The sequence below is a fragment of the Grampus griseus genome (genome assembly GCF_964374135.1).
Source record: "Grampus griseus genome assembly, chromosome: 17".
Lineage (NCBI taxonomy): Eukaryota > Metazoa > Chordata > Mammalia > Artiodactyla > Delphinidae > Grampus > Grampus griseus.
Window position 1 is genome coordinate 14,480,598 of NC_139011.1, and position 25,799 is coordinate 14,506,396.

General features: G+C 39.3%; 1 protein-coding gene across 1 annotated transcript in view; it reads left to right on the forward strand.

Moving 5' to 3' along the window:
* The window catches only part of WASHC5 (WASH complex subunit 5), a 54,155-nt gene that overhangs the window by 6,426 nt on the left and 21,930 nt on the right, over positions 1-25,799 (forward strand). Inside the window, exons 6-19 of the mRNA XM_082675098.1 lie at positions 621-705; positions 1,325-1,425; positions 3,461-3,653; positions 5,936-6,088; positions 7,559-7,672; positions 9,135-9,306; positions 13,706-13,833; positions 14,944-15,073; positions 18,929-19,041; positions 20,549-20,715; positions 20,793-20,868; positions 21,970-22,080; positions 23,037-23,177; positions 24,225-24,305. Of these exons, the coding sequence (XP_082531224.1) occupies positions 621-705; positions 1,325-1,425; positions 3,461-3,653; positions 5,936-6,088; positions 7,559-7,672; positions 9,135-9,306; positions 13,706-13,833; positions 14,944-15,073; positions 18,929-19,041; positions 20,549-20,715; positions 20,793-20,868; positions 21,970-22,080; positions 23,037-23,177; positions 24,225-24,305 (1,765 nt within the window). The remainder of the gene's footprint in view (positions 1-620; positions 706-1,324; positions 1,426-3,460; positions 3,654-5,935; positions 6,089-7,558; positions 7,673-9,134; positions 9,307-13,705; positions 13,834-14,943; positions 15,074-18,928; positions 19,042-20,548; positions 20,716-20,792; positions 20,869-21,969; positions 22,081-23,036; positions 23,178-24,224; positions 24,306-25,799) is intronic.

Consider the following 25,799-nt stretch of genomic DNA (forward strand, 5'->3'; position numbering starts at 1 on the left):
GGACTAGAACGTGTATATCTTTCTGAGTTACTAAGAAATTTACTAGCTCATACCATGGATAATTATCTTTTCCTTCCTGTGGCACTAGTCATCTTAAGTATTTTAGAGTTTTAATATTATTTCCTGCTCTTGTTAAGGATTATAATCATCTTGCTTTGTACCAAGTCAGTTGGCTTTCAATCTTGATCCTAATTTAGTTTATTATATATGAGAAGTGGAAAAAAAAAGGAACTTATTTTTGTAGCGTTGGTAACCATAGCCTTCCTTCTTATCCCTGACCAGACAATATTGTCTTCCTTCTAGCCCATAAGAATTCATTATTCATTAGCTTTTAAACTAGTCCATGTTTTTATGCCATTATTCCCAAGATATCTGTAATTCGTAAATCAGGACTATGGAATATTCCTTTTACTTGGAGTGGCCATAAATAATCTGTGGCCCTGATCACTATGAGTTCCTGCTCACCAATCTATTCCTAAGAGCATGAATGGCCACAAACTATTTGAAGGCCAGAATGCCTGGTATCTTGCCTAATCTTTTAAAAATCTTTACTGTCCTTCTTCAGAGATATTAACATTTTTATTATCAATGAATAACTTGCTCTGGGGTTTCATTTCTAGATATCTAGATGATCTCAATGAAGGTGTTTATATTCAGCAAACCTTAGAAACGGTGCTTCTCAATGAAGATGGAAAACAACTTCTAGTAAGTAGTAGTGACCACTTAAAATTTAAAAATCAAGAATGTCAAACTTAGCGTTACTTTTTTTCCTGTAAGTCACAAATACATACAGTGTATCCTTCTTTAAGGAGAAGCAAAATAAACTGATAATTATCTTCTAACTGGCAGGTCTTTGTCTGAATTTAGAACATAGTAGACTTTGAGCAGAGCTACAAGTGAATAAAGATTATGTGCAGGTTATGAGCTTCCTCAGTGTAACAATCCTATCTTCTTTATCTTTTGCATCCCAGACATCTAGCCTGGTACCTAGTACATCATGATCACTTAAGAAATGTTTGTTAAATAAGTGAATGACTTATTATGTATTCATAATGTTGGGATTCCATTTTGGTATCCCAAGCAAAATATGAAAAATAGACCAACTGAAAGATAGTCATTGTAAATTAAACTTTATTTTGCATAAACTTTTCGAAGCTCATTCTGTACAGAAGGTGAGAACCCTTTGGGGGGAACCTGCATTCTCCTTGTAATGTAAAGTTTTTAGGAGGAACCAGAGCAGAGTGATCCTTTTACACATTATCAGCTTCACTCCATAAGCATGTGTACTCCTGTGAACTTGGCTGTTGTCTTTTTCTCGTCATAGTGTGAAGCACTGTACTTATATGGAGTTATGCTCCTGGTCATCGACCAAAAGATTGAAGGAGAAATCAGAGAGAGAATGCTCGTTTCTTACTATCGATACAGGTATCCCTGGGCTAAGACTACACCCTCCAAAAGCACTGCTATTGGTAAAGTACAGTGTAGGTTTCCATCCTCCTTTTATTGTGAACAGCAGCAATATGATCTAGAATGCAAAAGTGTAAGATTCTTATCACTTCTAAGTATAATACATAATGTAGAAATATAACAATCTGTGTTTCATATCATCATCATTATAATAGATTATATGTCATATAATCTAGTATATATAGAGTAATTTATTATAGATTATTAGCGATATATAGCTTATCATGTCCATCATGATACCTCAGTTTTTTTTTAAAAGGAATGTGAATTTTCCTTACCTGAAAGATTAATTTGGGAATTTTGGCAGTCTAATGAATTTTTTTTTTAAGTTTTCAAATACTACTCCTTGGCAGATGTAAGGAAATGAATGAGTTTTCTGTTATCATTTTCAGGTTGATACATTTTGAAAAGTTATCATTCAGGGCCAGGTTGAAAGTGAATTCTTACCCATGTATATGTAGAACCAAAAACAGAACAAACAGTAACGCACATCCCAACCATGTGTTACATGTGTCTTTACAGAGCTATGACTTCAAGAAGCAGGGTCTTAAAAACAGGACCCACCTTAACCAGCTGTGATTTCAGTCCCTAATGTACAGTTTTCAATTTGTTAAATAAATGAGTCAGAATCTGGATACAGGGTCAATGTCAGAAATAATCAAGATTCGGGGAAGAAACAGTCAATAAGCAGGAGTCAGGAACTTGGGCTAAAGATGTGCAGGCTAGAATTAACATTTTCAGACTTACAAATTAGGACAAAATAAATAGGGCAAAAAGGCAGATCCTCAACAGAGAGGGATTGTTTGGGGATGTTGTATTTTCAGCCACACTTGGTACTGCTGCCTTCTCAGCAATAAATTAGGCTACTCAGCTGGCCTGTTCCTTTAGCTTTATCAGGATGTGAGGAGAGTATCCACCAGCATGCGTAATTCATTCACATCAGTTTGACCATCCATGTTTTTTAAAATGGGCTATGAATGGTCTTGCCTCTATTTCTGAAAGTACCTGGAAAAACAAAAACCATAAACAACATGAAGAAGAAGAAAAAAATCTGCTAATCAAGCCCAGCTTTGACAATCCGGCTTTGTCCCTTAGGGTATAATGGCTAATTCATTAGAATGTGAGGATCCACTACTGAAGAGACACTGAACAATTACAAGTCAGAGCAGTAGTAAAGGAGGTTCTTACATCAGAGAGGAGGTCATCTTCAAGTCTAAGATTGAGTCTCTTTGGGGGATTACTACTTCAAGCCACCAGAAAAATCACAGATGTTCTGCTTAAATCTCTGTAGAAGGTACATCTTACCAAGAAAAACCAGTTGGTATATCCCACTTGAAATTGATAGACTTTTTAAAAATTATTGTTTAAATTTATGAAAATTGGTGCAGGTTCACATTCTTTATCCACAGTTTTGAAATCCAAAGAACTCTGACAAAAATATATGAACATACACACATGCACAACATGCATACAGAGCAACTACGTTGGCAGCAAACCTGACCTAACTTGAAATCTTTTGGAGTCAGCACCTGACTGGAGCAGACATGAGGCTATAGACAGTCTTTATTTATCTCACTTGTGTGAATGTTCATAAATTTTATTGTAGAAATATTAATATATCTTGATCATGGAATGCCATCTAAGACCCTGCTGGAGTATTATATCGTACATGATATATGTATCATTACTTTCTTATATTTGAAAAACGCTGTACTCTGAAACAAATCCAGCCCCAAGGATTTTAGGGAAACGGATCATGGACCTTCACATAAAACTGTACATACATACAGGAACCCATCTTATCAGTTTGGTATATTACAACAGGCTTTTTGAAAATATAATTTTGAATTTTAGGGATATAAGTTGACCTACAGTCATATCTAAAATTATATAAAGTTAAGTTATACTGAAATTCTTCTGCTTTGCTGGACTTTGCATTTCTAATATATGCGGTTTCTTTGGCCCTTTATTTCCCATTGTAAACACGGCTCAGTGCTGCTCGATCTTCTGCTGATTCGAATATGGATGATATTTGTAAGCTGCTTCGAAGTACAGGTTATTCCAACCAACCAGGAGCCAAAAGACCACCCAACTATCCTGAGAGTTACTTCCAGAGGGTGCCTATCAACGAGACCTTCATCAGCATGGTCATCGGTCGGCTAAGATCTGATGATATTTACAACCAGGTGGGGATTAAGTCTATTTTTAAATCTGTCCTAATAGTTTAAAAGACTGATTTCACCTTCCTCCTCAATTGCTCCTTTCTTTTCTCCTTCCTCAGAAGAGTAAAAGCAGCTAGAAACTATTTAAAACTTTCTGAGTTGTGCCTTGGAATTGTTAAGGAAAGAGGGATATTAATTAGGGCAGTATTAGAGATTTCAAGGAGGAGATGAGATTTGAGCTATATTTGGAAAGAAGATGCATTCTTTTAGGCGTTCAGTTGAGAAATGATTGCTGAGTGTGCAGTATGTGGCTGTCTGTGTGCTTGGTGCTGGGGATCCATTGCTGAAGAAGGCAGGCCCTGGTCCCTACTCATAAAGAGCTTGTAGCTGAAGAAAGAAGACAGACAAAAGAATTCCAGTAAAGCCAGATGGGTGTTATCTTAGGGGAAGTGCAGAGTGTTGTGAAGCACATGACAGGGGCAGCAAGATTGCAACAGGTGACAAAGGGGATATCCGGACAGCCCAGGCAAATGAGGCAGCATGAGCAGGGTTGGAAAGGCTCACTTTCCTCTCTAGTATGTGTACCATTCACTCACTCAAAATGGTACCAGAGAAAGTTACCATTTGACTTCATTTTCCTAAAGAAAACATAATTTTAGGTATTATATATATTTTTTCTTACTAGAAGAGAGTAAAGAGTTGGACCTGTGATAACTGGATATCATTTATTACAGAGCACACCTGTTCTGTATAGTTCTTAGGTAGCCTGCTAGTTTTTTGTATGAACATGTTAAGTGTAAATAAAGAGTTTTTGGTTGTTATTTGTTTTGTTTGGTTTTTTAAGACAACTCAAAATGAGGAGCTACCTGCAGATACCAGGTCTCCATAATATTTGTTGCCATTTATTGAGAATTCAACATGAACCAGAATCATAGGAGGTTTTTTTCAAATACTGTTTTCTCTATTTTTCACAATAGTCTTTCAAAATAGACAGCACTATTCTCATGTTGCTGTTGAGAAAAATAAGGCTTGGAGAGCTTACATAATTTTCACAACATCGCATAAGTAGGCAGCAGAACCATAATTTGAATGCAGGCCTGTATGACTTCAAAGCCCACGCTCTTTCCTTACTGCCTCTCATTAACCCTTCTATTAACTCTTCTGCCTCTTAGGCGGTCCATTTTGTCCATATCTCAAGGGAGTGTGTTTCAATTTTCTCCTTGCCCTGTGACCTCTATTAACACCGGGGTTGAGCTGTGGTTGTGCTGTGTGTCCACCCCTCTCTCTACCCTCCACCTCCTCTGTCCCTAGCTGATTGGACCAGGACCAGTCACTTGACCCAAGATGGATCAGATTCCCTGTCTCCAGGTAATTTGGAATTGGGCCTGAGAAACAATTTCTGGACATGGGTTTACCCACAACATGCAAGACTTGGAGTTTGGGCAGCCTCATTCTGCCATGTGATAGAGAACAGTCTGGAGAGAGAGAAAAGTTGAGCAAACACATCCAGGGGAGAAACAGTGAAGGCTTTCTGGTTCGAAGCTCCAGGCCCATCCCAGGACCCGACCACATTCCTGCCCGCGGGCTCCATGAGGCATTGCTGTGTCTGTCCTTGTAATAATTTCCTCCCTTTCTGCTCATGGTCCTCGAGGCGCCATGTACTACGTGGAGCCAGAGATTCCTAATACATGAGGCAATGGAGCCCTGGGACTCAGCAGCATATGAAAGACAGAGAGAAGCAGAGCACAAAGCATGCAGACTGAGAAGAGAGAGTGGTGTCTGGGAAACCAGAGGAGGAGAGAATTTCATTCCTCAGAGAATTTAAGTGAGAGTGCTGAAAAGAGTCCATTGAACTAGCTGACTGTGAGGTTATGAGTGGCCCTAGGGAGTTCCATTGAGGTAATGGTGGAGATCAAATGTCAGTGAGTTGAAGAATAAACAGGAGGTGAGAGCACCAGTGAGTGTGGAATCTGTCAGTCCTAAGAGCTTGTCTGTGATGGGAGAGACTCAGAAATGGACAACTAGTGGGAGACGCAGGGTTACATTTTTTTTCTTTTTTTAGGGAAAAGAGTTAGAATTGCAGCAGAGTCAAGGATAGTCAAGAGAATGTCATGTGGCTAGAGATAAAGAAAGAAGGCCCTGGTTCCCAATGCCATAATCCGAGAATTGTTTCCAGTGCCCGGGATCCTCAAAGGACACGGACTTTTGAGAGGCTGATGTGTCCTAGAACTAGGTCATTTATTTGGCACATGTAAGTTCAGCTGTTGCTAACATCTGCCTCTCCTGGTCTGGTCTCTGTCTTGCAGGTCTCAGCATATCCATTGCCAGAACATCGGAGCACAGCTCTGGCAAATCAGGCCGCCATGTTGTATGTAATTCTCTACTTTGAGCCTTCCATTCTTCATACCCATCAAGCAAAAATGCGAGAGATAGTGGATAAATACTTTCCAGATAATTGGGCAAGTATTGCTATTAGTCTTTTTTTTCTCTATGATAAGCTTGCCGGAGAACTGATTTTTCCATTCTTTTGGCCTGTAATCCAAAGGTCATAATGTTGAAATAATGAAACGTAAACTCACTTAAGTAAAATTACTTTAAGCCTGTCGAGAATTTTATAAATCAGGAAGGAATAAATCAGTCAGTAAAATTTCCTGAAGCTTCCATTTGTGTTTTTTTTTCTTTAAATGGATAGTCTCAAGGTAAAACCTCGTGTTAAAATGTATCTCGCTTTAGCTACTGAGATTCAACTAAGTTACATAAGCATTTCTTTATTCTTTTCTATTTTATGAATCTAAGCTAGCAGAATTTACCTAATTTGTCACTTTGTGAATAGGAATTGCACATTTATAGTAAGTTTTATCTATAAGCTAATGTTAATGGGGCCAAGGTTTACATTACTGCAAGGATGTGCTTGTAACTTTTTAAACGTTATTTCACTTAAAAATATTAATTCTTAAAGGTTTAAGACTGACATTGTACTTAATATGTATGAAATGTTTTCTTTGCACGTAGAGGTTTTAACAGAGGACAGTGAATTGGATCACGTCCTCAGGGAGCAGATTTTATTTCACTTCTTACCAGCTATTATGAGGGGCCTGAATGAGGAGCTTTACTGGGGAGAAGAGCAGCCTACAATTAGGAGATGATGCTTCCTATCCACAAATGAATCATACCCATGTGCTGGGAGTTGAGTAGCCAAGAGGAAAGTTCCGAGAGTCTGGCTTCGTTTGCCTAAGCGTAACAAAGAGGTTCTGTCCATAATGCTATACTCAGAAACACTTTTAGTATTAAGGAAGGTCAAAGTCCAATTACATGATACTTACAAGATACATTCCTGGAAAAGCACCCTGGCACGCTGAAAATAAAGGAATTTTTAAAAATAAATAAATAAATAAAAGATATGCCAGCCAAATGCCAACCAATAAAAAGCTAGTGAGAAAATATTAGACCATAAAGAGTTTTAAAGGAGAATATTAATAGGGATAAAGAGGGACTGCATATAATTTTAAAAAGAATGAATGTGAAACACAATGCCACTCTGCTCACAGAAATTTGGGGGACAAGTTTAGTTTGATTTTAAGAGTATAAAGGTGAGATGAAAATGTTTGGGAAAACCCCTGCTCCAGTCAAAGTATCTACTTTTCTTTCCCCTTTCATTTTTGTTCATCCAAGGAATCCTACACATAGCAGTTTGAAAGGAAAACCTTGTTTTAGTTATTTTCCCATGAATAGCAACATTTAATAGTCACTCTTGTTCCCAAGTGCTCATAAGGAAAACCACTTCCCTGTATATTTGGAAAATCTTGGTTTTTCACTGGAACGGCATTTAAACTTGAAGGAGTGGGTGATGTCTTCTATAACTTTGTATTTTCCCAGCCCCTTGCCTTGAAGCGAGTAGATATTTAACAAATACTGAACTTTTCTTTCAGGTAATTAGTATTTACATGGGGATCACAGTTAATCTAGCAGATGCTTGGGAACCCTACAAAGCTGCAAAAACTGCTTTAAACAATACCCTGGACCTTTCAAACGTCAGAGAACAGGTAGGTTCTGGCTAATCGGGAGGATTCTCAAACAACTGCACACCAGCTTTAATGGCGTAGGAAACGAGCTAAGGAGATTTCTTAAGCGATTTGGAAGATGCCCACATAGACATTTTAGTGCAATGATTAATGAAAGGTGAATTTTGCACATCGGAATAAGAGAGGTAATTGTAGAATTTTAACTTATGTGGGCCGTATAAATTGGAGACTTGGATCCTGAGGAAGAGTCAACACCCTAAAATGAACCAGTGTGACATCTGGCCCCAGGTGACTTCATTTACTCCTGCTCAAAGACTGTCCTCATGGACAGAGCTCCCTTCACTAGTAGCAAGAATTTTAATGTTTTCATCAGTAGGATGAGTGTTGAAGATGGTAACTGGATGTGGACAATACACCCTTTCACTGTAATTTAAGCTCATCATTTCGGGTGTGTGAAGTAAGCAACAAGACTAAAGACAGGCATCTCCTTAAAGTTGAAATGGCTATATTCTGTCTCTGATGAGAACCCAGGGCAAAAGGAAATAAATATCTGAGTAAACAGAAGAATCAAAATAAAATCTTTTTATTGGGGAGCATACTTGCTGTTTCTAAACAGTGATTATCTTCCTCAGCCTATCTGTCTGAGTTTTTGAGTTTCCAAATGTGCATAGAATAATACTGACTCAAGGAACTTCAGCATGTTTTATTCAAGCAAATTGAATTCCATAAATAATGCACAAAATAATTTCAGTTTTGGCACATCCCCTAGAGATATATTAGAGAAAGTGGCGCTCCCATACTTACTGGCCCCAGAGCGTTAATTTTTCATGACTGAAATTCCTTTCCAAAAATCACATCTTCTCGTTCATGACATTACAAGAAGTTCTTCAGAGGCTTCCAGTGCCACATCTTGTGGTTGTTTTAAACTAACCTGACTAGGTTGATGATGTTTACCATTTAACTCTTGCTTTAGGTAAAGCAGAATGACCAAATTTCCAAAAAGGCTGGTCAGTTTTGATATGCTGAGATGTATTTCTTTTGTTAAGCTTTTATATGTAGAAACTCACCTTTTGAGTATTTCTGCTCTGCTCTGCCTTGTTAGTCGATAATAATAGGAAGAATGGTCAATTTAGCTTCTGCCTTTGTGTCTCTTTCCATCCAAGTTACGAATAGAAGCGACACCAGGAGCCAGCGACTCCAGTTCTCCAGTTTACGTTTGAAGAGACCAGTACTCAGAGGTTAAATCCAAAGTCACACCAATATTTCTAGATGTTAGTCTCTCAATTCTAAGTCCAGTGCTCTTTTCAAAAATATCCAATAAGCCACTTGCCTTTGAGCCTTATCAACTACAGTCCGTGTGCTATTTGTCTTATATAGAAATGTTACTATTTGTCGAGGGATTCTTTTGAGTGTGATTCACTTTCAAGATAAGTGATTCTCTCTTTCTCTGAAACGTAATTCAGGTCTTTTTTTCTTTTCACAGGCAAGCAGATACGCTACTGTCAGCGAAAGGGCGCACGTACAAGCGCAGCAGTTCCTGAAAGAAGGTTGTTTGAGGGAGGATCTGGTTCTGGATAACATCCCGAGGCTTCTGAACTGCCTGAGAGACTGCAATGTCACCATTCGATGGCTGATGCTTCATACCGCAGACTCAGGTAACACACGAAAAGGTGTGACCATCTGTATTCATCCATATATAGCCGTCCGAACCCAGATCTGCTGCGTGATGCAAAGTGGTTTAGCCCTTCAATGAGAATCAAGCTGCTTTTCTAAGTTAGTCATTTTTGTGTCAATTTGGATAAAGCAGTGGCCCACCTGAACAGCCCCTGTGTCAGGTCCTGTTAGGTGCTTGGGAATATGAGGAAATTTACCTCCCAAGTTTGAGGAGCTTGTCACTGGTCAGACTGAGGAGATCAGATGTCTACATATGAAAAAGTATAGCTGCAGATCTGTAGTAGGCAGAATAATGGCTTCCCACCCCACCCTCCCAAAAATGTCCATGGCCTAGTCCCTGGAACCTGTGGGCATGTTAAATTACATGGCAAAGGGGGATTCAAGTTGCAGATGGAATTCATGTTGCTAATTAGCTGACCTTAAAGAAAGGAGATTATCCCAGTGGGCCCAGCATAATTACAAGTGTCCTTAAACTGGGATATCCTTAAACTGGACTCTTCTGGAAGCAGAAGAGTCAGAACTAGACAGATGGCATCATGAAAAAGATTCAGTAGACCATTGCTGGCTTTAAAGATGGAAAGGGCCACAAGCAAAGGAGTACAGGCAGCTTCTAAATGCTGGAAAAGACAAAAAAACTGTTTTCCCCTGGAGCCTCCAAAAAAGAACACAGCCCTGCTGCTACCTTGATTTTAGCCTAGTGAAACCCATTCCGATTTCTCACCTCTGGAACTGTGAGAGAATAAATTTGTGTCATTTTTAGGCCACTGAGTTTATGGTAATTTGTTACAGCTGCAATAGGAAACTAATACAAGGGCCAGGGCAGCACCTAACAGCCAGATGTGTAAAATAGTTGGTAGGATTTGAGTCCGGAGCCCAGAGCAGAAGAGAAACATTGCTTGGGGTAGAAGGGCAGAGGTGGTCTAACAAGGCTCCACAGAGGAGACAGGAACTGACTAGCCCTTGATAGGATTTTATAGTAAAAAGCAGAAGAAATTCTAGTCTGGGGAAATGATGGAAGAAAAGTATGATTTCGGAAGGACAGAGAAACATGGCTGCATTTTGCTGAGGAACTGACTAGACCCGGGTGCTTAATTATGGTAGATGGGGTCTTAATCTTTTCTGGGTCATGACCCTCTCTGAGACCCTATTAGCCATCAGACTCAGGAGCTTTTCTGCCGCACGGCTTTCAGAATCCTAGCTCCCCAACCAGGGACAGAACCCGGGCCTGTGGCAGTGAAATTGCAGAGTCCTAACCACTGGACCGCCAGGGAATTCCCTAAACCCATGAGTTTAAAACCGCTGGTTTAATAGTACAAAATTAAGTAGGTTGGACTAATACCTGAGCTTATTCGGAGCTGACCCAGTCCTCATATTTAGTAAATGCTCGATCAATATTAATTACTAAAGAGTTCCCTCCTCCAGAGCTGCACACTCCTTCCCCTAAGAGTGGTGTCATTTAGCAGCTCTGGAAAGCCAAGCCTCTGCTTTTTGTTTTTCACTCAGCTAACTTTCCTTGAGCACCTACCCTGGTCCCACTTTCAACACCTCCTTGTTCTTTCAAGTAAGACTGTGTCTCTCAAAGAAAAACTGTCCACACGCCAGATAATCTTGCAGCCTACCTCGGTAACACAGTAGCCCCGTCTCCCAAACCGTCCAGGCAAGATGCCCTTGACGCTTCCTCTAGCTGCCGCCTGTCTCCGCATCCTGTGAGTGGTCAGCAGTGAGAACAGCAGGTGGACTTCTTCATCCTTCATCTCTTTGAAAATGTGGAATTTCTCTTCAGCCTTCCCTCTTCACACCAGAAATCTCCAGCTTCTTAAATCTTTCCCACAAATGCTGCTTTCCAGTTTTGTTTTTTTCATCATTTCAATTCTTGGCCTAGATCTCTCTCCAGTTTACTCTCAGCATGAATACAGGGCCGAATCATCTAGTGGACTAGTCTTTAATTAGTCGAGTTTATGTTTAACATGAAATCCAGTCCTAATTTGAGGATTTTACTACGTTGACTCAGCTTGTAATCTTCTTTACCAAAAGTCTTACATTCTGAAGCATATAAACAATTCGAGCCCTCTCTTTATCCTGTCGTAAAGGCAACTGTGGGTTTCTAGTGACTCAGCCTCCTCTTTGTCTTCTCGACAACTGTGCCTGACAGCCGTGCCTACATTCTGGAAGCCAGCGGTCTCCTGGATTTGTGCCCCTGCCAGGGACAGCCTAGGCTTGCCAGGTTCTCTGCTTTTCGGCCACATCTGTTTCCATTTCTGAGCTGGCAATTGTCTGACCTGATTGCACAAGGTCAGAGTTTACAAGAATCAAATGATTTGTGTATCTGGCTGTGAGTCATATGTGGGGAAAGTAACTGCTTATTTAGCTTTCATGGTGTTTTGGCCATGGCGTGCAGAAAGGAAGGCGCAGATTTCTCGTATTCCCTCCTGTTAACTCTCTGCAGCTAATTGTTAATGCACAGTGATGTCTCCTGTGCAAAAATGAAAGCAAGTTAGTATCAGAAGGTTTCTTGTTGAATTAGAGTTAATATAAAGACAAGTGGAACTGCTTCCAAATTTGTTTGTTTTTTTTTAAGTTAGGCAAACAAGAAGCTGAAAAATTGTCTCTGTGTGATCAGTGTCATCAGTGCCAATATATTTCTTCCTAGGGAGTTCTGGAGAATGCATGGTAAATCAGAACTCTGCAGTTTCCCATGGAAACTGAGCCCTCCTCCAGGTTGTCATGAGTCTCTTTCCGATGGAGTAACTTGGAAATCAATATGTAAAATAGCCTTGCTCAGGCTTCACCGTGCCTGAAGCACCAAAAACACCACTGACATGTGCTCGGAAAGCATGGTCGTTCTGTACATGCCGGACCTCCTAAGATGCTGATGGGAGGGCTTGGAAAGCAGGAATGAGCACGGATGATATTAGAGCAACTATCAGGGTCCTTGTACCTTATCAGCTGTGAACTTTCTGACAGTGTTTATTGTCTTAAAGTTTTTATTTTGACTTTATTTGCAATCTAAGTAGCTTTTACTTGTAAACATTTTACCTTATCTTATTTTATTTTTCTTTCTTACATAAATAATTGACCCCGTAAACCAATTTCAGCATATATCAGTATTTTTTATCCTATATACTTTTAAAACATAATGTTTATTTTATTTGAAATGATTTAGCTTGGCAACTGAGATGCTGACCAGGGAATCAAGACATCTGGTGTCTTATCCCTGGGTCATCACTGCCTAATTTTGTGAACTTGGCCTAGTAGCCATAAGCTCTCTGGCTGAGAGGGGTCTAGGTGGTGGATAATCCAGAAAGCTCTGAGTGCCAGTCATGCCTTTACAAAGAGCAGAATGGTCTCAGGTCTGGTTCTTCCTGTTTGGAGGTGCCACATCTTTGTGTGGGTAACCCTGCTTTCCTGTCGTATCAGTGGTCCCCAAGACCACCCCAGGTTCAATGCTTTACTAGACTCGGCATATAGTAGTATTTATGGCGATGGTTTGTAACAGGAAAAAGATAGAAAGCAAAATCAGCAGAGGGAAAAGGTGCCTGAGGTGAAGTCCAGAGGAAACCAGGCACAAGCTTTTAAGAGTTCTCTCCTGATGGAGTCACACAGGATGCATTTAATTCCCCTAGCAATGAGTTGTGGCAGTATGTGTGAAATGTTGCCAACCAGGGAAACTCATTAGAAACTCAGTGCCCAGGATTTTATTGGGGGCTCATCAAGGCAGCCTCTACCTGGCAGGTAACAAAATTCCAAACTCCCAGAGGAAAGCAGGTGTTCATAATAAACCACATTGTACAAAGAGTTAAAGCATGGTGGGCCATTCTTACCAGTTCTCAACATGGTGGGAACTCTTCCAAAATCCACATTCCCTAATGCCAGCCAAGAGCCGGCCTTGCAAACAAGCCTTTTTGAAGACGGCAGTCTTGGGCCTGCTGTGTTAAATCTTTTCTGCACACCTGTCCATAGTTGAATGGCAGAGATCAATGCTTAAAACAAAAGCAGCTTCAAACAGGACACAAGGAGGCCACGCACTTAGGAAATGGTGCCAAAAGGCTCGACCCATCATATTGGACAATCGATAATAAACCACCCACACAACGCTTAAAAAATTTGGCAACACTGTGCTCAGTTTGCTTTTTTCATTCGACAATACATCACGATGACATTCCATGTCAGATTCAATGTCATATTTAACCGTTCAGTTGTGCATACTCCATAGCATAGGTGTAATATAATTTATTTTACTACCTATTATTGATATACATTTTGCTTATTACTTTTTAAATGCTTAAAAGGGAAATGAAAGTATTTAAGAATTCATCTTATTTATTATAGATATTTTCTACACATTTAATAAATTGGAAACTGTTTTTCTCCCATGTCTAGCCTGTGACCCAAACAACAAACGCCTTCGTCAAATCAAGGACCAGATTCTAACAGACTCTAGGTACAATCCCAAGATCCTCTTTCAATTGCTGTTGGATACTGCACAATTTGAGTTTATACTCAAAGAGGTAAAAATATTGAATGAATAATCACCAAAGTCTTAGTTTTTTTATGCTTAAAATTTTTTTTAAAGATTAGGATTTTATAGCTGTGTCTCTGATTCAGGCTACAGATTCTAGCTGTCTGAGATCATTCTTATAGGAAAAGGACAGGATTAAACAACAAGCATTTAGTGCCTACTGTCATTAGGGATACAGTGATAGGAAAAAATGCACCAGATGGTGGAAGTTACAGTCTAATGAGGCATGCGGACAGTAATCAGAGAATTACACAAATGAAAATGAGTAAAAGCAGGTATACGCTCTATAGGAGAGGAACATAGGTCTCTGGGTACCTAAAATAAAGGATCCTGTCCTAGCTTTGACAGCTTCCCTGAGAAGAGAAGCAAGAGTTTCAGAAGGGAGCTGAGGAAGGAACCTGTTAGTTAGCTAAGACAAAGATGGGGGAGCATGATGAAGAACATCCCAGCGAGAGGACAGATTATGTCTAAGTCCTCTTGGGTAGGGAAGAGCCTGGCCAGTTCAAGGATCTGAGAGACCAGTTGGCTGCAGGGGAGAGAATGCAAGAGAAAGGTGGTAGGAAGTGAGGTTGACAGGTGGGCAGCCTGCGCTGGGCCTTGCGGGGTGTTAGTCTTCATCTTAAAAGCCACGAGAACCTGTTGGAAAGGGCCTAAGTAGGGTGGTAGTTCGCATTTTAACAAGGTTGACCTAAGGACCTTGAGGATTTGAGTTCAGTCAAGGAAATTCTGGGCTTGGTCTCTTACTCCTAAAAAAGCCTCTATGGACATAATAAAAATCACAGACGCCTGGGAATGTCCAGGTTCTGTAAAAGTAACTTTGGGGGTTTGGATCAGGTGGCCTCAGGAACTAGCCCTAGACGTTAATGCCAATTCAGAACCAACACTCGCCTTGCCTCAGTTGGTCTGAGAGCCACTGTCTTAGAGATGGTCTAGCTTTTGCCCCCCAGTTTGTATAAAGTAGTAATGCTTAAGAGGTGGCATCAGACTGATGTCAGGCACCTATTTTTATAATAAATTGGGTTTCGCTCAGGCTTTCTTAGTAAACTGCCTAAGCTGGATTTTCTCTTAAATCAGTAAATCTCTTCTGTCTCTTCAACAGATGTTCAAGCAAATGCTTTCAGAAAAGCAGGCCAAATGGGAACATTACAAGAAGGAGGGCTCAGAGCGGATGACGGAGCTTGCTGATGTCTTTTCAGGAGTGAAACCCCTAACCAGAGTGGAGAAAAATGGTAATTGCTGAAGAGGAGTTATTGGTGTGTTTGAAAAGTATACACAGATTATTAGAAACTAGCAGAGTAAAAAGTCATTACTGTGTCCTCATTGTATGCTGGGATGTTGCTAATGAAGATCAGAAGTTTAGTTTTGGTTGCTCTAGCCTTGTGCTCCCTTGGGCAATCTCATATTCTCTCTGGACTTCAGGTTTCTTATCTTTGAAGTAAGAGGTTGGGCTAAATCATGGGTTCTTGTACTCTGGTTCATAAATACAATAGTATTTTATAGAGTCATATCCTCCCCCTACCACCATAGTATGCAGAACTGGTGTGTCATTAGTGTGTAATTTTATGTGCATGGGGATGGGGGCATAACTTTCATGATCTTCTCAGGATACTTCACCCACGAATATTACCAACTGCTAACATAAATGATATCTTAAGAGTCTTGTGTTCAGTCCTATTTGGTTCTTCTTCACTGACGCATCTGCCATCTAGTGGCACAAGTGGGGACCTGCAGACTGTTTTGAAACAACATAGCTCAAGTTTTACTTTAACAATTTTAATCTTGCCTCTTTTAGGAAATTTTATCTGTAGGAAAATTGTGGTATCACTTCAAATTTTTGAAGGCTCCTGTCCTATAGATAGGATCCTTTCAAATTGCCCCTGAAAAACCATTCTGAATTTTAAGGTGACAAATTATTTTTTTTGATGCTTAATATTTGTTTTAACTGTCAAATTTATTTCCGATAAAGTTAATTATACAGTAGAATTGATGAATAATATAGATTTTTATTTTAAAAAGCTTCACTATTGTTAATACAAGCTTATGACTATTGTATTTGATTTATTTGTTGCTGGTCAACAAATATGTCCAAATTTCATTAATATTCCTATTGGAAAAACTAGAGCAGTTTTTAGTGGTGTGATATAAATTGGCAACATGTTTTGCAGGTCAGCATATTGTATCTAAAAAACAAAGAATCACCAGGACCAATCTAACCAGATTAGTTGTCTAATGAGACACATTAATCTGTATTCTAGTCTCTTTTAAGTTCTTATAAATACCAGCAATGTTTCAAAGCTTATTCAAAACAATATCTTATACTTTTTTGGCTTTATAGCATATTTCAGTTAGGAAGTACTTTCACAGATATTTCTCATTTGATCCTTAGAACCCTGTGAGATAAACATCTTTATTATTTTATAATCACTTGCCGAGGGTAGCAAAGGTCCAGAGCCTGTATCTCACTCATTACCTCCTATGTTCTTTTAGCTACTCCATAGCTGTCCCTCAGTCCTACAAAAAATCTTTAAAATTATAGCTAATTCTTTATGTCAATTCTTAAAATAACTTAGATTATAAGCCCTTAAGTGCTTTTATTAAAGTGAAATCATTCCATTGATAAAACAAAAAACCTTTACAGAATCAACTTGGTGCAGTGAAAAGAGCGAAGCCTTTGACGGTTTGCACGTCCTGGCTCTTCCATTTAGTAACTGTGTGACGCAGCAGAGGGTTCTTCATGTCTCTGGGCATCAGCTTCCTCATCTGAGAAATGGCTTTTAATTCCTACTCCATAGATTTTTGTGAAAATTAAATGAGACTAAGCTTAAAACTTGGCCTGATTCACTGAGGGTCCTCAGAGCATGTTAACGGCCTTCCCCATCTCTGCCTTGAGAAATGCCTGGCTGGTTAGCAAATGGCGCCACCTAATCCATTCAGACTCCCCACAACTCACCACTCACACTTCACTCTCCTGCATGTTGGTCCCTCTTTGCCCTCCAAGACGCGCCATTGTCATTTTGCCCCAAAGCCTCTGCTCATGTCTGTCTCTTCATCTAGGGACAGATTTTCCCTCTCCCTCCCTCTGCCTGTCCAGACCTCTACCCATCCTCTTAACTCTGTGTCACATCCTTCACTTCCTTCCTGACTCCTCCCCACCTGCACTACTGTCTTTGCACACATCAGTTTACAACATTTATTGGGTGGGCCAAAAGGTTTGTTCAGTTTTTCCCGTAAGGTGGCTCTAGTAGCACTTAGTTGTCTTTAACTTCATTTGAAACAATTTTGTTAGATTGTATGTGACACCTGTCACATCAGCATGCATTTAAAAAAACACATACAAATTGGTGAATTTTTGAATGCCATTTTAATATTGAAGATGGAAGAAAAACAACATTTGTGGCATATTATGTTTCAAGAAAGGTATAAAACACAACTGAAACGCACAAAAAGGTTTGTGCAGTTATGGAGAAGGTACTGTGGCTGATCGAACGTGTCAAAAGTGGTTTGCAGAGTTCCGTGCTGGAGATTTCTCTCTGGATGATGCTCCGCAGTCAGGTAGACCAGTTGGTTCAATAGCAATCAAATGGAAACAATAATTGAGAACAATCAACGTTTTACCACACGGGAGATAGCCGACATACTCAAAATATCCAAATCAAGAGTTGAAAGTCTGGGCTTCCCTGGTGGTGCAGTGCTTAAGAATCCACCTGCCAATGCAGGGGACATGGGTTCCAGCCCTGGTCCGGGAAGATCCCACATGCCACAGAGCAGCTAAGCCCGTGCGCCACAACTGCTGAGCCTGCACTCTAGAGCCCGCTAGCCACAACTGCTGAGCCCATGTGCCACAACTACTGAAGCCCGTGCTCCTAGAGCCCGTGCTCCGCAACAAGAGAAGCCACCGCAGTGAGAAGCCTGTGCACCACAACGAAGAGTAGCCCCCGCTCACCGCAACTAGAGAAAGCCCACGCACAGCAACGAAGACTCAAGGCAGCCAAAAATAAATCAATTTAAAACAAAAAAAGTTGAAAGTCATTTGCACCAGCTTGGTTATGTGAATCGCTTTGATGTTTGGGTTCCACATAAGTGAAGCAAAAAGAACTTTCTTGACCATATTTCCACATACAATTCTCTACTGAAATGTAATGAAAACGTTCCGTTTTTAAAACAAATTGTGATGGGCAATGAAAAGTGGATACTGTATAATAATGTGGAATGGAAGAGATCGTGGGGCAAGCGAAATGAACCACCACCAACCACACCAAAGGCCGGTCTTCATCCAAAGAAGGTGATGTTGTGTATATGGTGGGATTGGAAGGGAGTCTTCTATTATGAGCTCCTTCTGGAAAACCAAATGATTAATGCCAGCAAGTACTGCTCCCAATTAGACTAACTGAAAGTGGCACTCGACGAAAAGTGTCCAGAATTAGTCAACAGAAAGCGCATAATCTTCCATCAGGATAACTCAAGACCATATGTTTCTTTGATGACCAGGCAAAAACTGTTACAGCTTGGCTGGGAAGTTCTGATTCATCTGCCGTATTCACCTGGCATTGCACCTTTGGATTTCCCTTTATTTCGGTCTTTACAAAATTCTCTTAATGGAAAAAATTTCAGTTCCCTGGAAGACTGTAAAAGGCACCTGGAACAGTTCTTTGCTCAAAAACATAGAAAGTTCTGGGAAGATGGAATTATGAAGTTGCCTGAAAATTGGCAGAAAGTAGTGGAACAGAAGTGTGATTACATTGTTCAATAAAGTTCTTGGTGAAAATGAAAAATGTGTCTTTTATTTTTACTTAAAAAACCAAAGGCACTTTTTGGCCCACCCAAAACTTGGGCCTTTAACCCTTTTCTGCCAGGTGTTATAAACTAAGCTATTTATATAGAAAGTTTCATCTCTTCTACTAGGTCACATGCCCAAGGCATTTTTGTTGTTATTGTTTGGAAAATTCCTAAGACCAATGTTAGGTACATAGTAAAAGCTCTGTGACTAAGAGCTAGATTTGTAAAGGATTACTTAATTAAATTCAAAGCCACCACTGCAGGAATTCTGGGATTTCAGTAGTCTTTTCTTGTTTCTGTATTAATAGAAAATCTTCAAGCTTGGTTCAGAGAGATCTCAAAACAAATATTGTCTTTAAATTATGATGATTCTACTGCTGCGGGCAGAAAAACTGTGCAACTAATACAGGCTTTGGAAGAGGTAAGGCAAGTCTTTTTAAATGACAGTTCTCGGATCATGAATCATATTTTTTGACCTACCCAGGAGTCTGCTCCTGGAAATTAAGAGAATATTTTATCAGAAGCAAAAGCAATATAAATTAATGTGTTCACTGTAATATTATATGCAGTGCCCTAAAATTGCGAAAATAATTAAATGACAATAATAAAGAGAATGGTAGTAAAAATTATGATACTTCAATTTGCAGGAACATGTAGTCTTGGAAAAAAAATTATGAAGACAGTATAGAAACATTGGGAAAACTGTGGTAAGGAGGTAAAAGCAAAAACAAAATTGCACTGTATGCGCTACTTTTAGGTTTGTAAAAAGTGTGTGCCTTGGGGAGAAAACCTGGAAAGGGATGGATACACAAAAATGAGAATAGTTGTATAACGATCATATGCTTTTAAAGTGATGTATTTTTTCTGAAAAAAAGTTTCCTTTTATCTACTTAAAAATGATTGTACAAAAAAAAGGAATTATACCTCCACACTCCTTTTTTTTTTTTATAATATCCTTTTTTTTATTTTTAAAATTTTGACCACACCACGTGGCTTGCGGGATCTCAGTTCCCCGACCTGGGATTGAACCCAGGCCACAGCAGTAAAAGCGCCAAATCCTAACCACCAGGGAATTCCTATACCTCCACACTCTTAAAAGTTTAATTGTATGTTTAACCAGGAAAATAAACAAAAGCATCAGAACAATAAACATAGATTATATGAAACATCATCCATCCTCGTCTGGAACCCTTTCCAATTGATATAAGTGTACATTAAGACTTTTTTCACTTGCAAGACTTTCTTATAGGCTCTTTCTTACTTTTGCAAGGATTTTAGGATGGCCACTATTATAGCAACACAGTATAATGCTCCATTGTTAGCATGCCAGTTTCCCTAGCTATTCCAGAACAATTGCTCACTTGTGCTATTTCTATTTTGGTTGTTTTTTGGATTTTCTAGTCTATAGTACCACTATAAGCAACTTTGTAAATCTCTGATACTTTTTCTCTTTTGCATTATTTCTTTTGGCATATAGCCCAGGCCCCTTGAATTATGTATTTAAAATGTCAAAACGCTGTGGAATCATTATTTTGTTTTAAAGAGCCCATCAAAAGAACTTAAAGATGTGCAAGTGCCAGCACCTTGGTTGTGATGTGACTTATTTTGTTTTTTAACAATCCTGCAAATTTTCAGAATTAGAAGGATTTTTCAATACATGTTTATTGATACTGAAATGGAAAATGGGAATATTTGCTTATTATGTCATATATGTACAGTATAAGAAATTGTGGAACATTTTCTAATCTCAGAAATTATGCATTGTTTTCTGACTTGGCTTATACATTTCTGAAATTATAATTTGAAATTAAAATTTTGCCAAGACATTCTTAGTAAGTAGTGCGCTTTATTGGAAGTGTTTTCAAGGAAAAGTGGACACTATACAGGCCATTCAGAATTTTAAAATCCAGTGTGTTTATGTAACTCAGGTTCAAGAATTTCACCAGTTGGAATCAAATCTGCAAGTGTGTCAATTTCTTGCTGATACTCGCAAGTTTCTCCACCAAATGATCCGAACCATTAACATTAAAGAGGAGGTCCTGATCACAATGCAGATCGTTGGGGACCTTTCTTTTGCTTGGCAGTTAATTGACAGGTAACATGGACAGCCTGGCATTTGTCCTCAATGAAGGCCATTATGAATGTTTCCTTACTATTTATCTCTTTTTACAGTTTCACATCTATCATGCAAGAGAGCATAAGGGTAAACCCATCCATGGTCACTAAACTCAGAGCTACATTCCTAAAGGTAAGCAGATAACAGTGAGATTGCATTCTCAGTTACTAGGGAAGAGTTGGCCTTCATTATTACCTCATTCATTAATTCAGTTCAAGATTTCACCCTTTTAGAAAGTTGGTTAATTTAAGTATTTTTATAGACTGAAAATTGTTAGGAAGTTTTTCATGAGAGCATAGTTGCAAAAGATGCCAGAAATAAAGTTTGAATTAATAATAGAAGTTAGAGTGTCTTAGAGAAAATTGTTTTTAAATGAAGAAATAGATTTTTTTAAAGTTTTACAGGATACTAAAAATGTGTGTCCTATGGGTCCTTTATTCCCTAGACATGAATAAAATCCTTTTATTCATTTAAAAAAATTCTTGTTGAGCCTCTGCTACAATCTAGGATCTCCTCTAAAGGTTAGGGAATAATGTTAAACAACACGGGCATAGATTGGCCCTTCTCTCAAGGTAATTTCATTTCGTGATAAATGAACAAATAATTTACTCAGTGTCTTCTGATGGAATTACCATATATATCAATTCTGAGGTGCACTTTCATATTTTAACATCTCTGTAATTGGGATGTGTTGTATAATTGATGGCATATCATAGTTGTCGGCATGTTTTTTCTTTTTGAGCAGTGCATAAAATAATGGCACTTCTTACAAGCCGTGTCATCTTAGATTAGACGCAGTATGGTAGTCCATCAATCAGAATGTCTGATTTCCATAGAGGAGTAGCTGCCTTCTGTAGCTCAGTGGCTCAAATTTGAGCATGCAGGAGAATCACCTGGAAGGCTTGTCACAGCCCAGATTGCTGGGCCCCAGCCCCGGAGTTTCTGATTAAGTAAATCTGCGTGGGGCAGAGAATCAGCATCTCTGACAAGGTTTCAGGTGATGCTGTTGCTGCTGGTCCAGGGACCACAATTTGAGAACCACTGCTGTAGCAGATGACTGTCGCTTTAAAAAATTGTATCTTGTCAAACTATGAATGACACTGATGAAGTTCAGTAGTTGCTCTCTTTTGGGCAAAGCCCAAGAGTTTTGTTGTATGTTACTGTTTCTGGAAAAAGAGAGATTTCTAGGACTTTTTGAAACAGAGAAACAGATACATCTTATTTTCCTTCCAGCTTGCCTCTGCCCTTGACCTGCCCCTTCTTCGTATTAATCAAGCAAATAGCCCTGACCTTCTCAGTGTATCTCAATATTATTCTGGCGAATTGGTGTCCTATGTGAGAAAGGTAAGAAATGCATCAAGATGATGTTTATTTTAATGGCAAACTAACTGCTGTTTTAAATACAAACGATGTGCTTGGGACCCTGAAAAAAGTACACCTGTGTTCCTTTCCCTTATCCTTTTTTTTTAATTGAAGTATAGTTAATTTACAATGTTGTGTTAGCCTCAGGTGTACAGGAAAGTGCTTCAGTTTTACATATATATAGGTTATTTCAAGACATTGAATATAGTTCCCTGCAGCAGGTCCTTGTTATTTATCTGTTTTATACATAGTAGTGTTGTATACTTTTCCCTTATTCTTAATTTAATTCCAGAAATTTGCAATACCTGAAAATAAACTTATTCTTACCAGTACTGTGGGTGTGCAGCTGTGTTTTTACTTTCAAAGAACTTTCATACCTATTTTTTAAATGCTGATGGTATTAGCCCCCATTTTATAGGCGTAGAGATGGAGAAACAGAGATCTTGGTGACTTCTTCAAAGTCATAGTTGGTAAAAGAGCCAGATCTAGATCCAGCACATTCTAGTTGGAACTTAATCAAAGTTTTCAGGAGCATTTTGGTCCTTGCTTCAACAACTTATGGTGTAGCATAGAGCCAGACAGGCCTGGATTCAAAATTTTCCTGTGTCACATCCTAGCTGAGGGCTTTACAGCCAAGTTACTTAACATCTCTGAACCTCAGCCTTTTAGAAACTTGTAATGTGGAAATGATACATCTTTTGCATCATTTCTATGAGAATTAGCTCTATATCCTGTGAGCAATTAATGTTTGAAGGAAAGTAGCCCTGTGCCTGAGAGCAGTTGTTAAAATAGCTCTTGTGAGGCCCTTAGCAGCCCTTCCTGCAGACGAAGCGCTGTTCATATACACGGGCACTGTGCTTACTGTCATCATACCATTTACCAGCTAAGAAATAAAATAGAGGTTCGTTTGTTTTTTCCTCTTTTCCCTTTCATTAAAGGTTTTGCAAATCATTCCGGAAAGCATGTTTACTTCCCTTCTAAAGATCATAAAGCTTCAGACCCACGATATCATTGAAGTGCCGACCCGGCTGGACAAGGACAAGCTGAGGGACTATGCCCAGCTTGGCCCACGATATGAGGTGCTGTGTCCCTTTGACTTCTGCCTTTTGATTTTGAAACCCCCAAACCATGAAATAGCACAGGTCCGTGTCACCTGCCATATCCCCAGGACCACCAGATCAATTCTGGTTTATTGATCTTTTTCCACACTCTCAACAATAACCAGGTTTTGCCATTTTAGTGCAATTATACCTTCATTCGTTAACTTGTCCTGGTGTCATTCACGGCCTCGCCTGCCAGAATGTTCTCAGAGGGAGTAGAGCTCAGCTGGTTACTTTTCTTTTGAATAGTCTCAGCACATCAACCTTTTTTCTCTTTGGGCTACATTGCCTAGACTTTTCCCATTCAGGTTCCTGCTTTGTACACAAAATCAGTGGCTCAAAGTAATCCATATTCCGTGAACCACTTCTTGCAGCCAGACTTTTAAGGCCGCTCCACAGTTAAGCAGCCTCAGAAATTGTTCTTCCCAAAACACCTCTGCTTTTCTTTTTCCCTGAACTTAAAGATGTGAAAAATAAAATCAAGTGAAATTTGAAAATGTGATAACAAGCATCAATTTCATATCCTCTGACACAGCTCCAAAAGTTACATCAGGAATTGAGATTGTCAAGCTCAGAATTTCTACATTGATTCTAACTCAAAAGTGTAGCCTCAGTCAACCTTACCAATGTCTCCTGGTGTTGTTTGAAAAGAATGTGGATGGCAGTAGGAGATTACCTTCTCAGAATCCCCTTGAGCCTTTTCTTTTTGGAAGGGATCATCCATATCACTGAGTCCTGCTTTCATCTTATGCGTGAAATGCTGAGGCCCAAAGAAGGGGAAATGATTGGTCAAAGGGTAAAGAACGATTTAACGTCTTCTGACTCAGTCACCCAGTATGTCTAACAGTGGTCAACACCACAGAACCTCATTTCTGACCAGGACGTGTATACACGTGTCCTAAAGCTGCACGCTGCTTCTCGTGTCTTGGCCCATTCCAGGACTGTCAGTCAATTATTTTAGCTTCCCATAGAAGTGATGGGTCGTTTATGAGAAGTACTTCATTAACCTCTTTTTCTTTGTTAAAGGTTGCCAAGCTTACTCATGCTATTTCCATTTTTACTGAAGGCATCTTAATGATGAAAACAACTTTGGTCGGCATCATCAAGGTAATGGTCTTAATGCTGGCCTTTGTGGCCCCGTAGTAAGTCTTCGTCCTTTGGATTATTGCAGAATTTATCCTGTGGGGTAGTGTTACCATCTTATGCCTCTTGCTGTTTCACATGCAGCTTTCACATCTTCACTTTACTCATTTCACATCTTCACTTTACTCATTGACAGAGGAAAAGACAGCATTATAATCCTTATTTTTCATAACACCCAGGAGTTCCTTAACTCTAACAAAAATCTGTTTTATTGAATTTTTGTAATAACAAAGAAAACAAAATAGTTCAATTCCCTTAGGCAAAGTAGCTCGCTCAGTCACTGTTTCTCCCTTCCCTACCTGCAGCCTTTCTTTCTTTTTAGTATTTTTATACCGCACTCCAGGTGCAGAGAGCTGAGATCATTGTACCCCTCTGACCACAGGCCATTGCCATCACTGAGGCATGCAAGCTCCTCTCTTATTTTTTTTCCTTCTCTTCTCCTGGATGCCCACGCCCATTCCCATGCCCCATAGCATCCACTCTATATGTTTGATTTCTTTCCATAAATATGCAAGTATCCTTATTTTTAGCAAGTGGTGTTATTTTATGTATGCACATGGTTTTGATTTATCTAAATCATATTCTTCTCTAAGTCTCATTCTTTTTCCAACTTTTCTCACTAGTTACTGCTCTGAAGTTAATTTATGTTGCTGTGGATCAGGTAGTTGGTTACTTCTTGCTGCTGCAGAGAATTCCACATTTTACTTAACTGTTCCCCAGGGCACAGACACCTATGTCACTCATTTTCACACCTGTGCTTCCTGTTATCATAAACAGCGTCAAGATGAGCATCTCTGAACTTGTTCCTAGCACAGACCTGTGTAAGAATTGCTCTGAAATCTGCTTGCCCAGGAGTGGGTCACTGAGTCTTAGGGCACATTTGTACTTACTTTGTCTCAATAATGCCAGAATGCCTCCTCACATGACTTGTTTCCTGTGTATCTTCCCCCATTTTTGCCAATACTTGCCATTATCCACTTTCTAATTTTTGTTCTCCAGAGGGGTCTAAGGTGGTATCTCATTGCTGTTTTAATTTGTAATTTTAAAATGACTAGTGATGTGATGTGACCCAGTCACACAGTTCATGGTGCTTTTATTTATTTTTCCATTTGTCTGATAATTAGCAAAATCTTAACATTTCCGATTTTTAAAAAAATTTTCATCGATATAACATTTGTGTTAATGAAATCCAAGAAAATAGAGGAAATGAACCTAAATAGAAACAGAACTTTACCATGTGGTTTCTGGAAATGTGTTAAAGAAATACCATTGTAGTCCTGGAATATTAATAGATTCTGTTAGACATGCTTTAGGCCTGGTGCCAGTTTAATTCAGTTGATATTCAGAGAGTAAGTACACACACAGGTTATCACTCCTAACTCATCCTTAAATGATGATAAATCCTAGGACCAGGTTAGTCTTAAATGCAAAGTGACCAGTAGGATGTAATAAAACCTA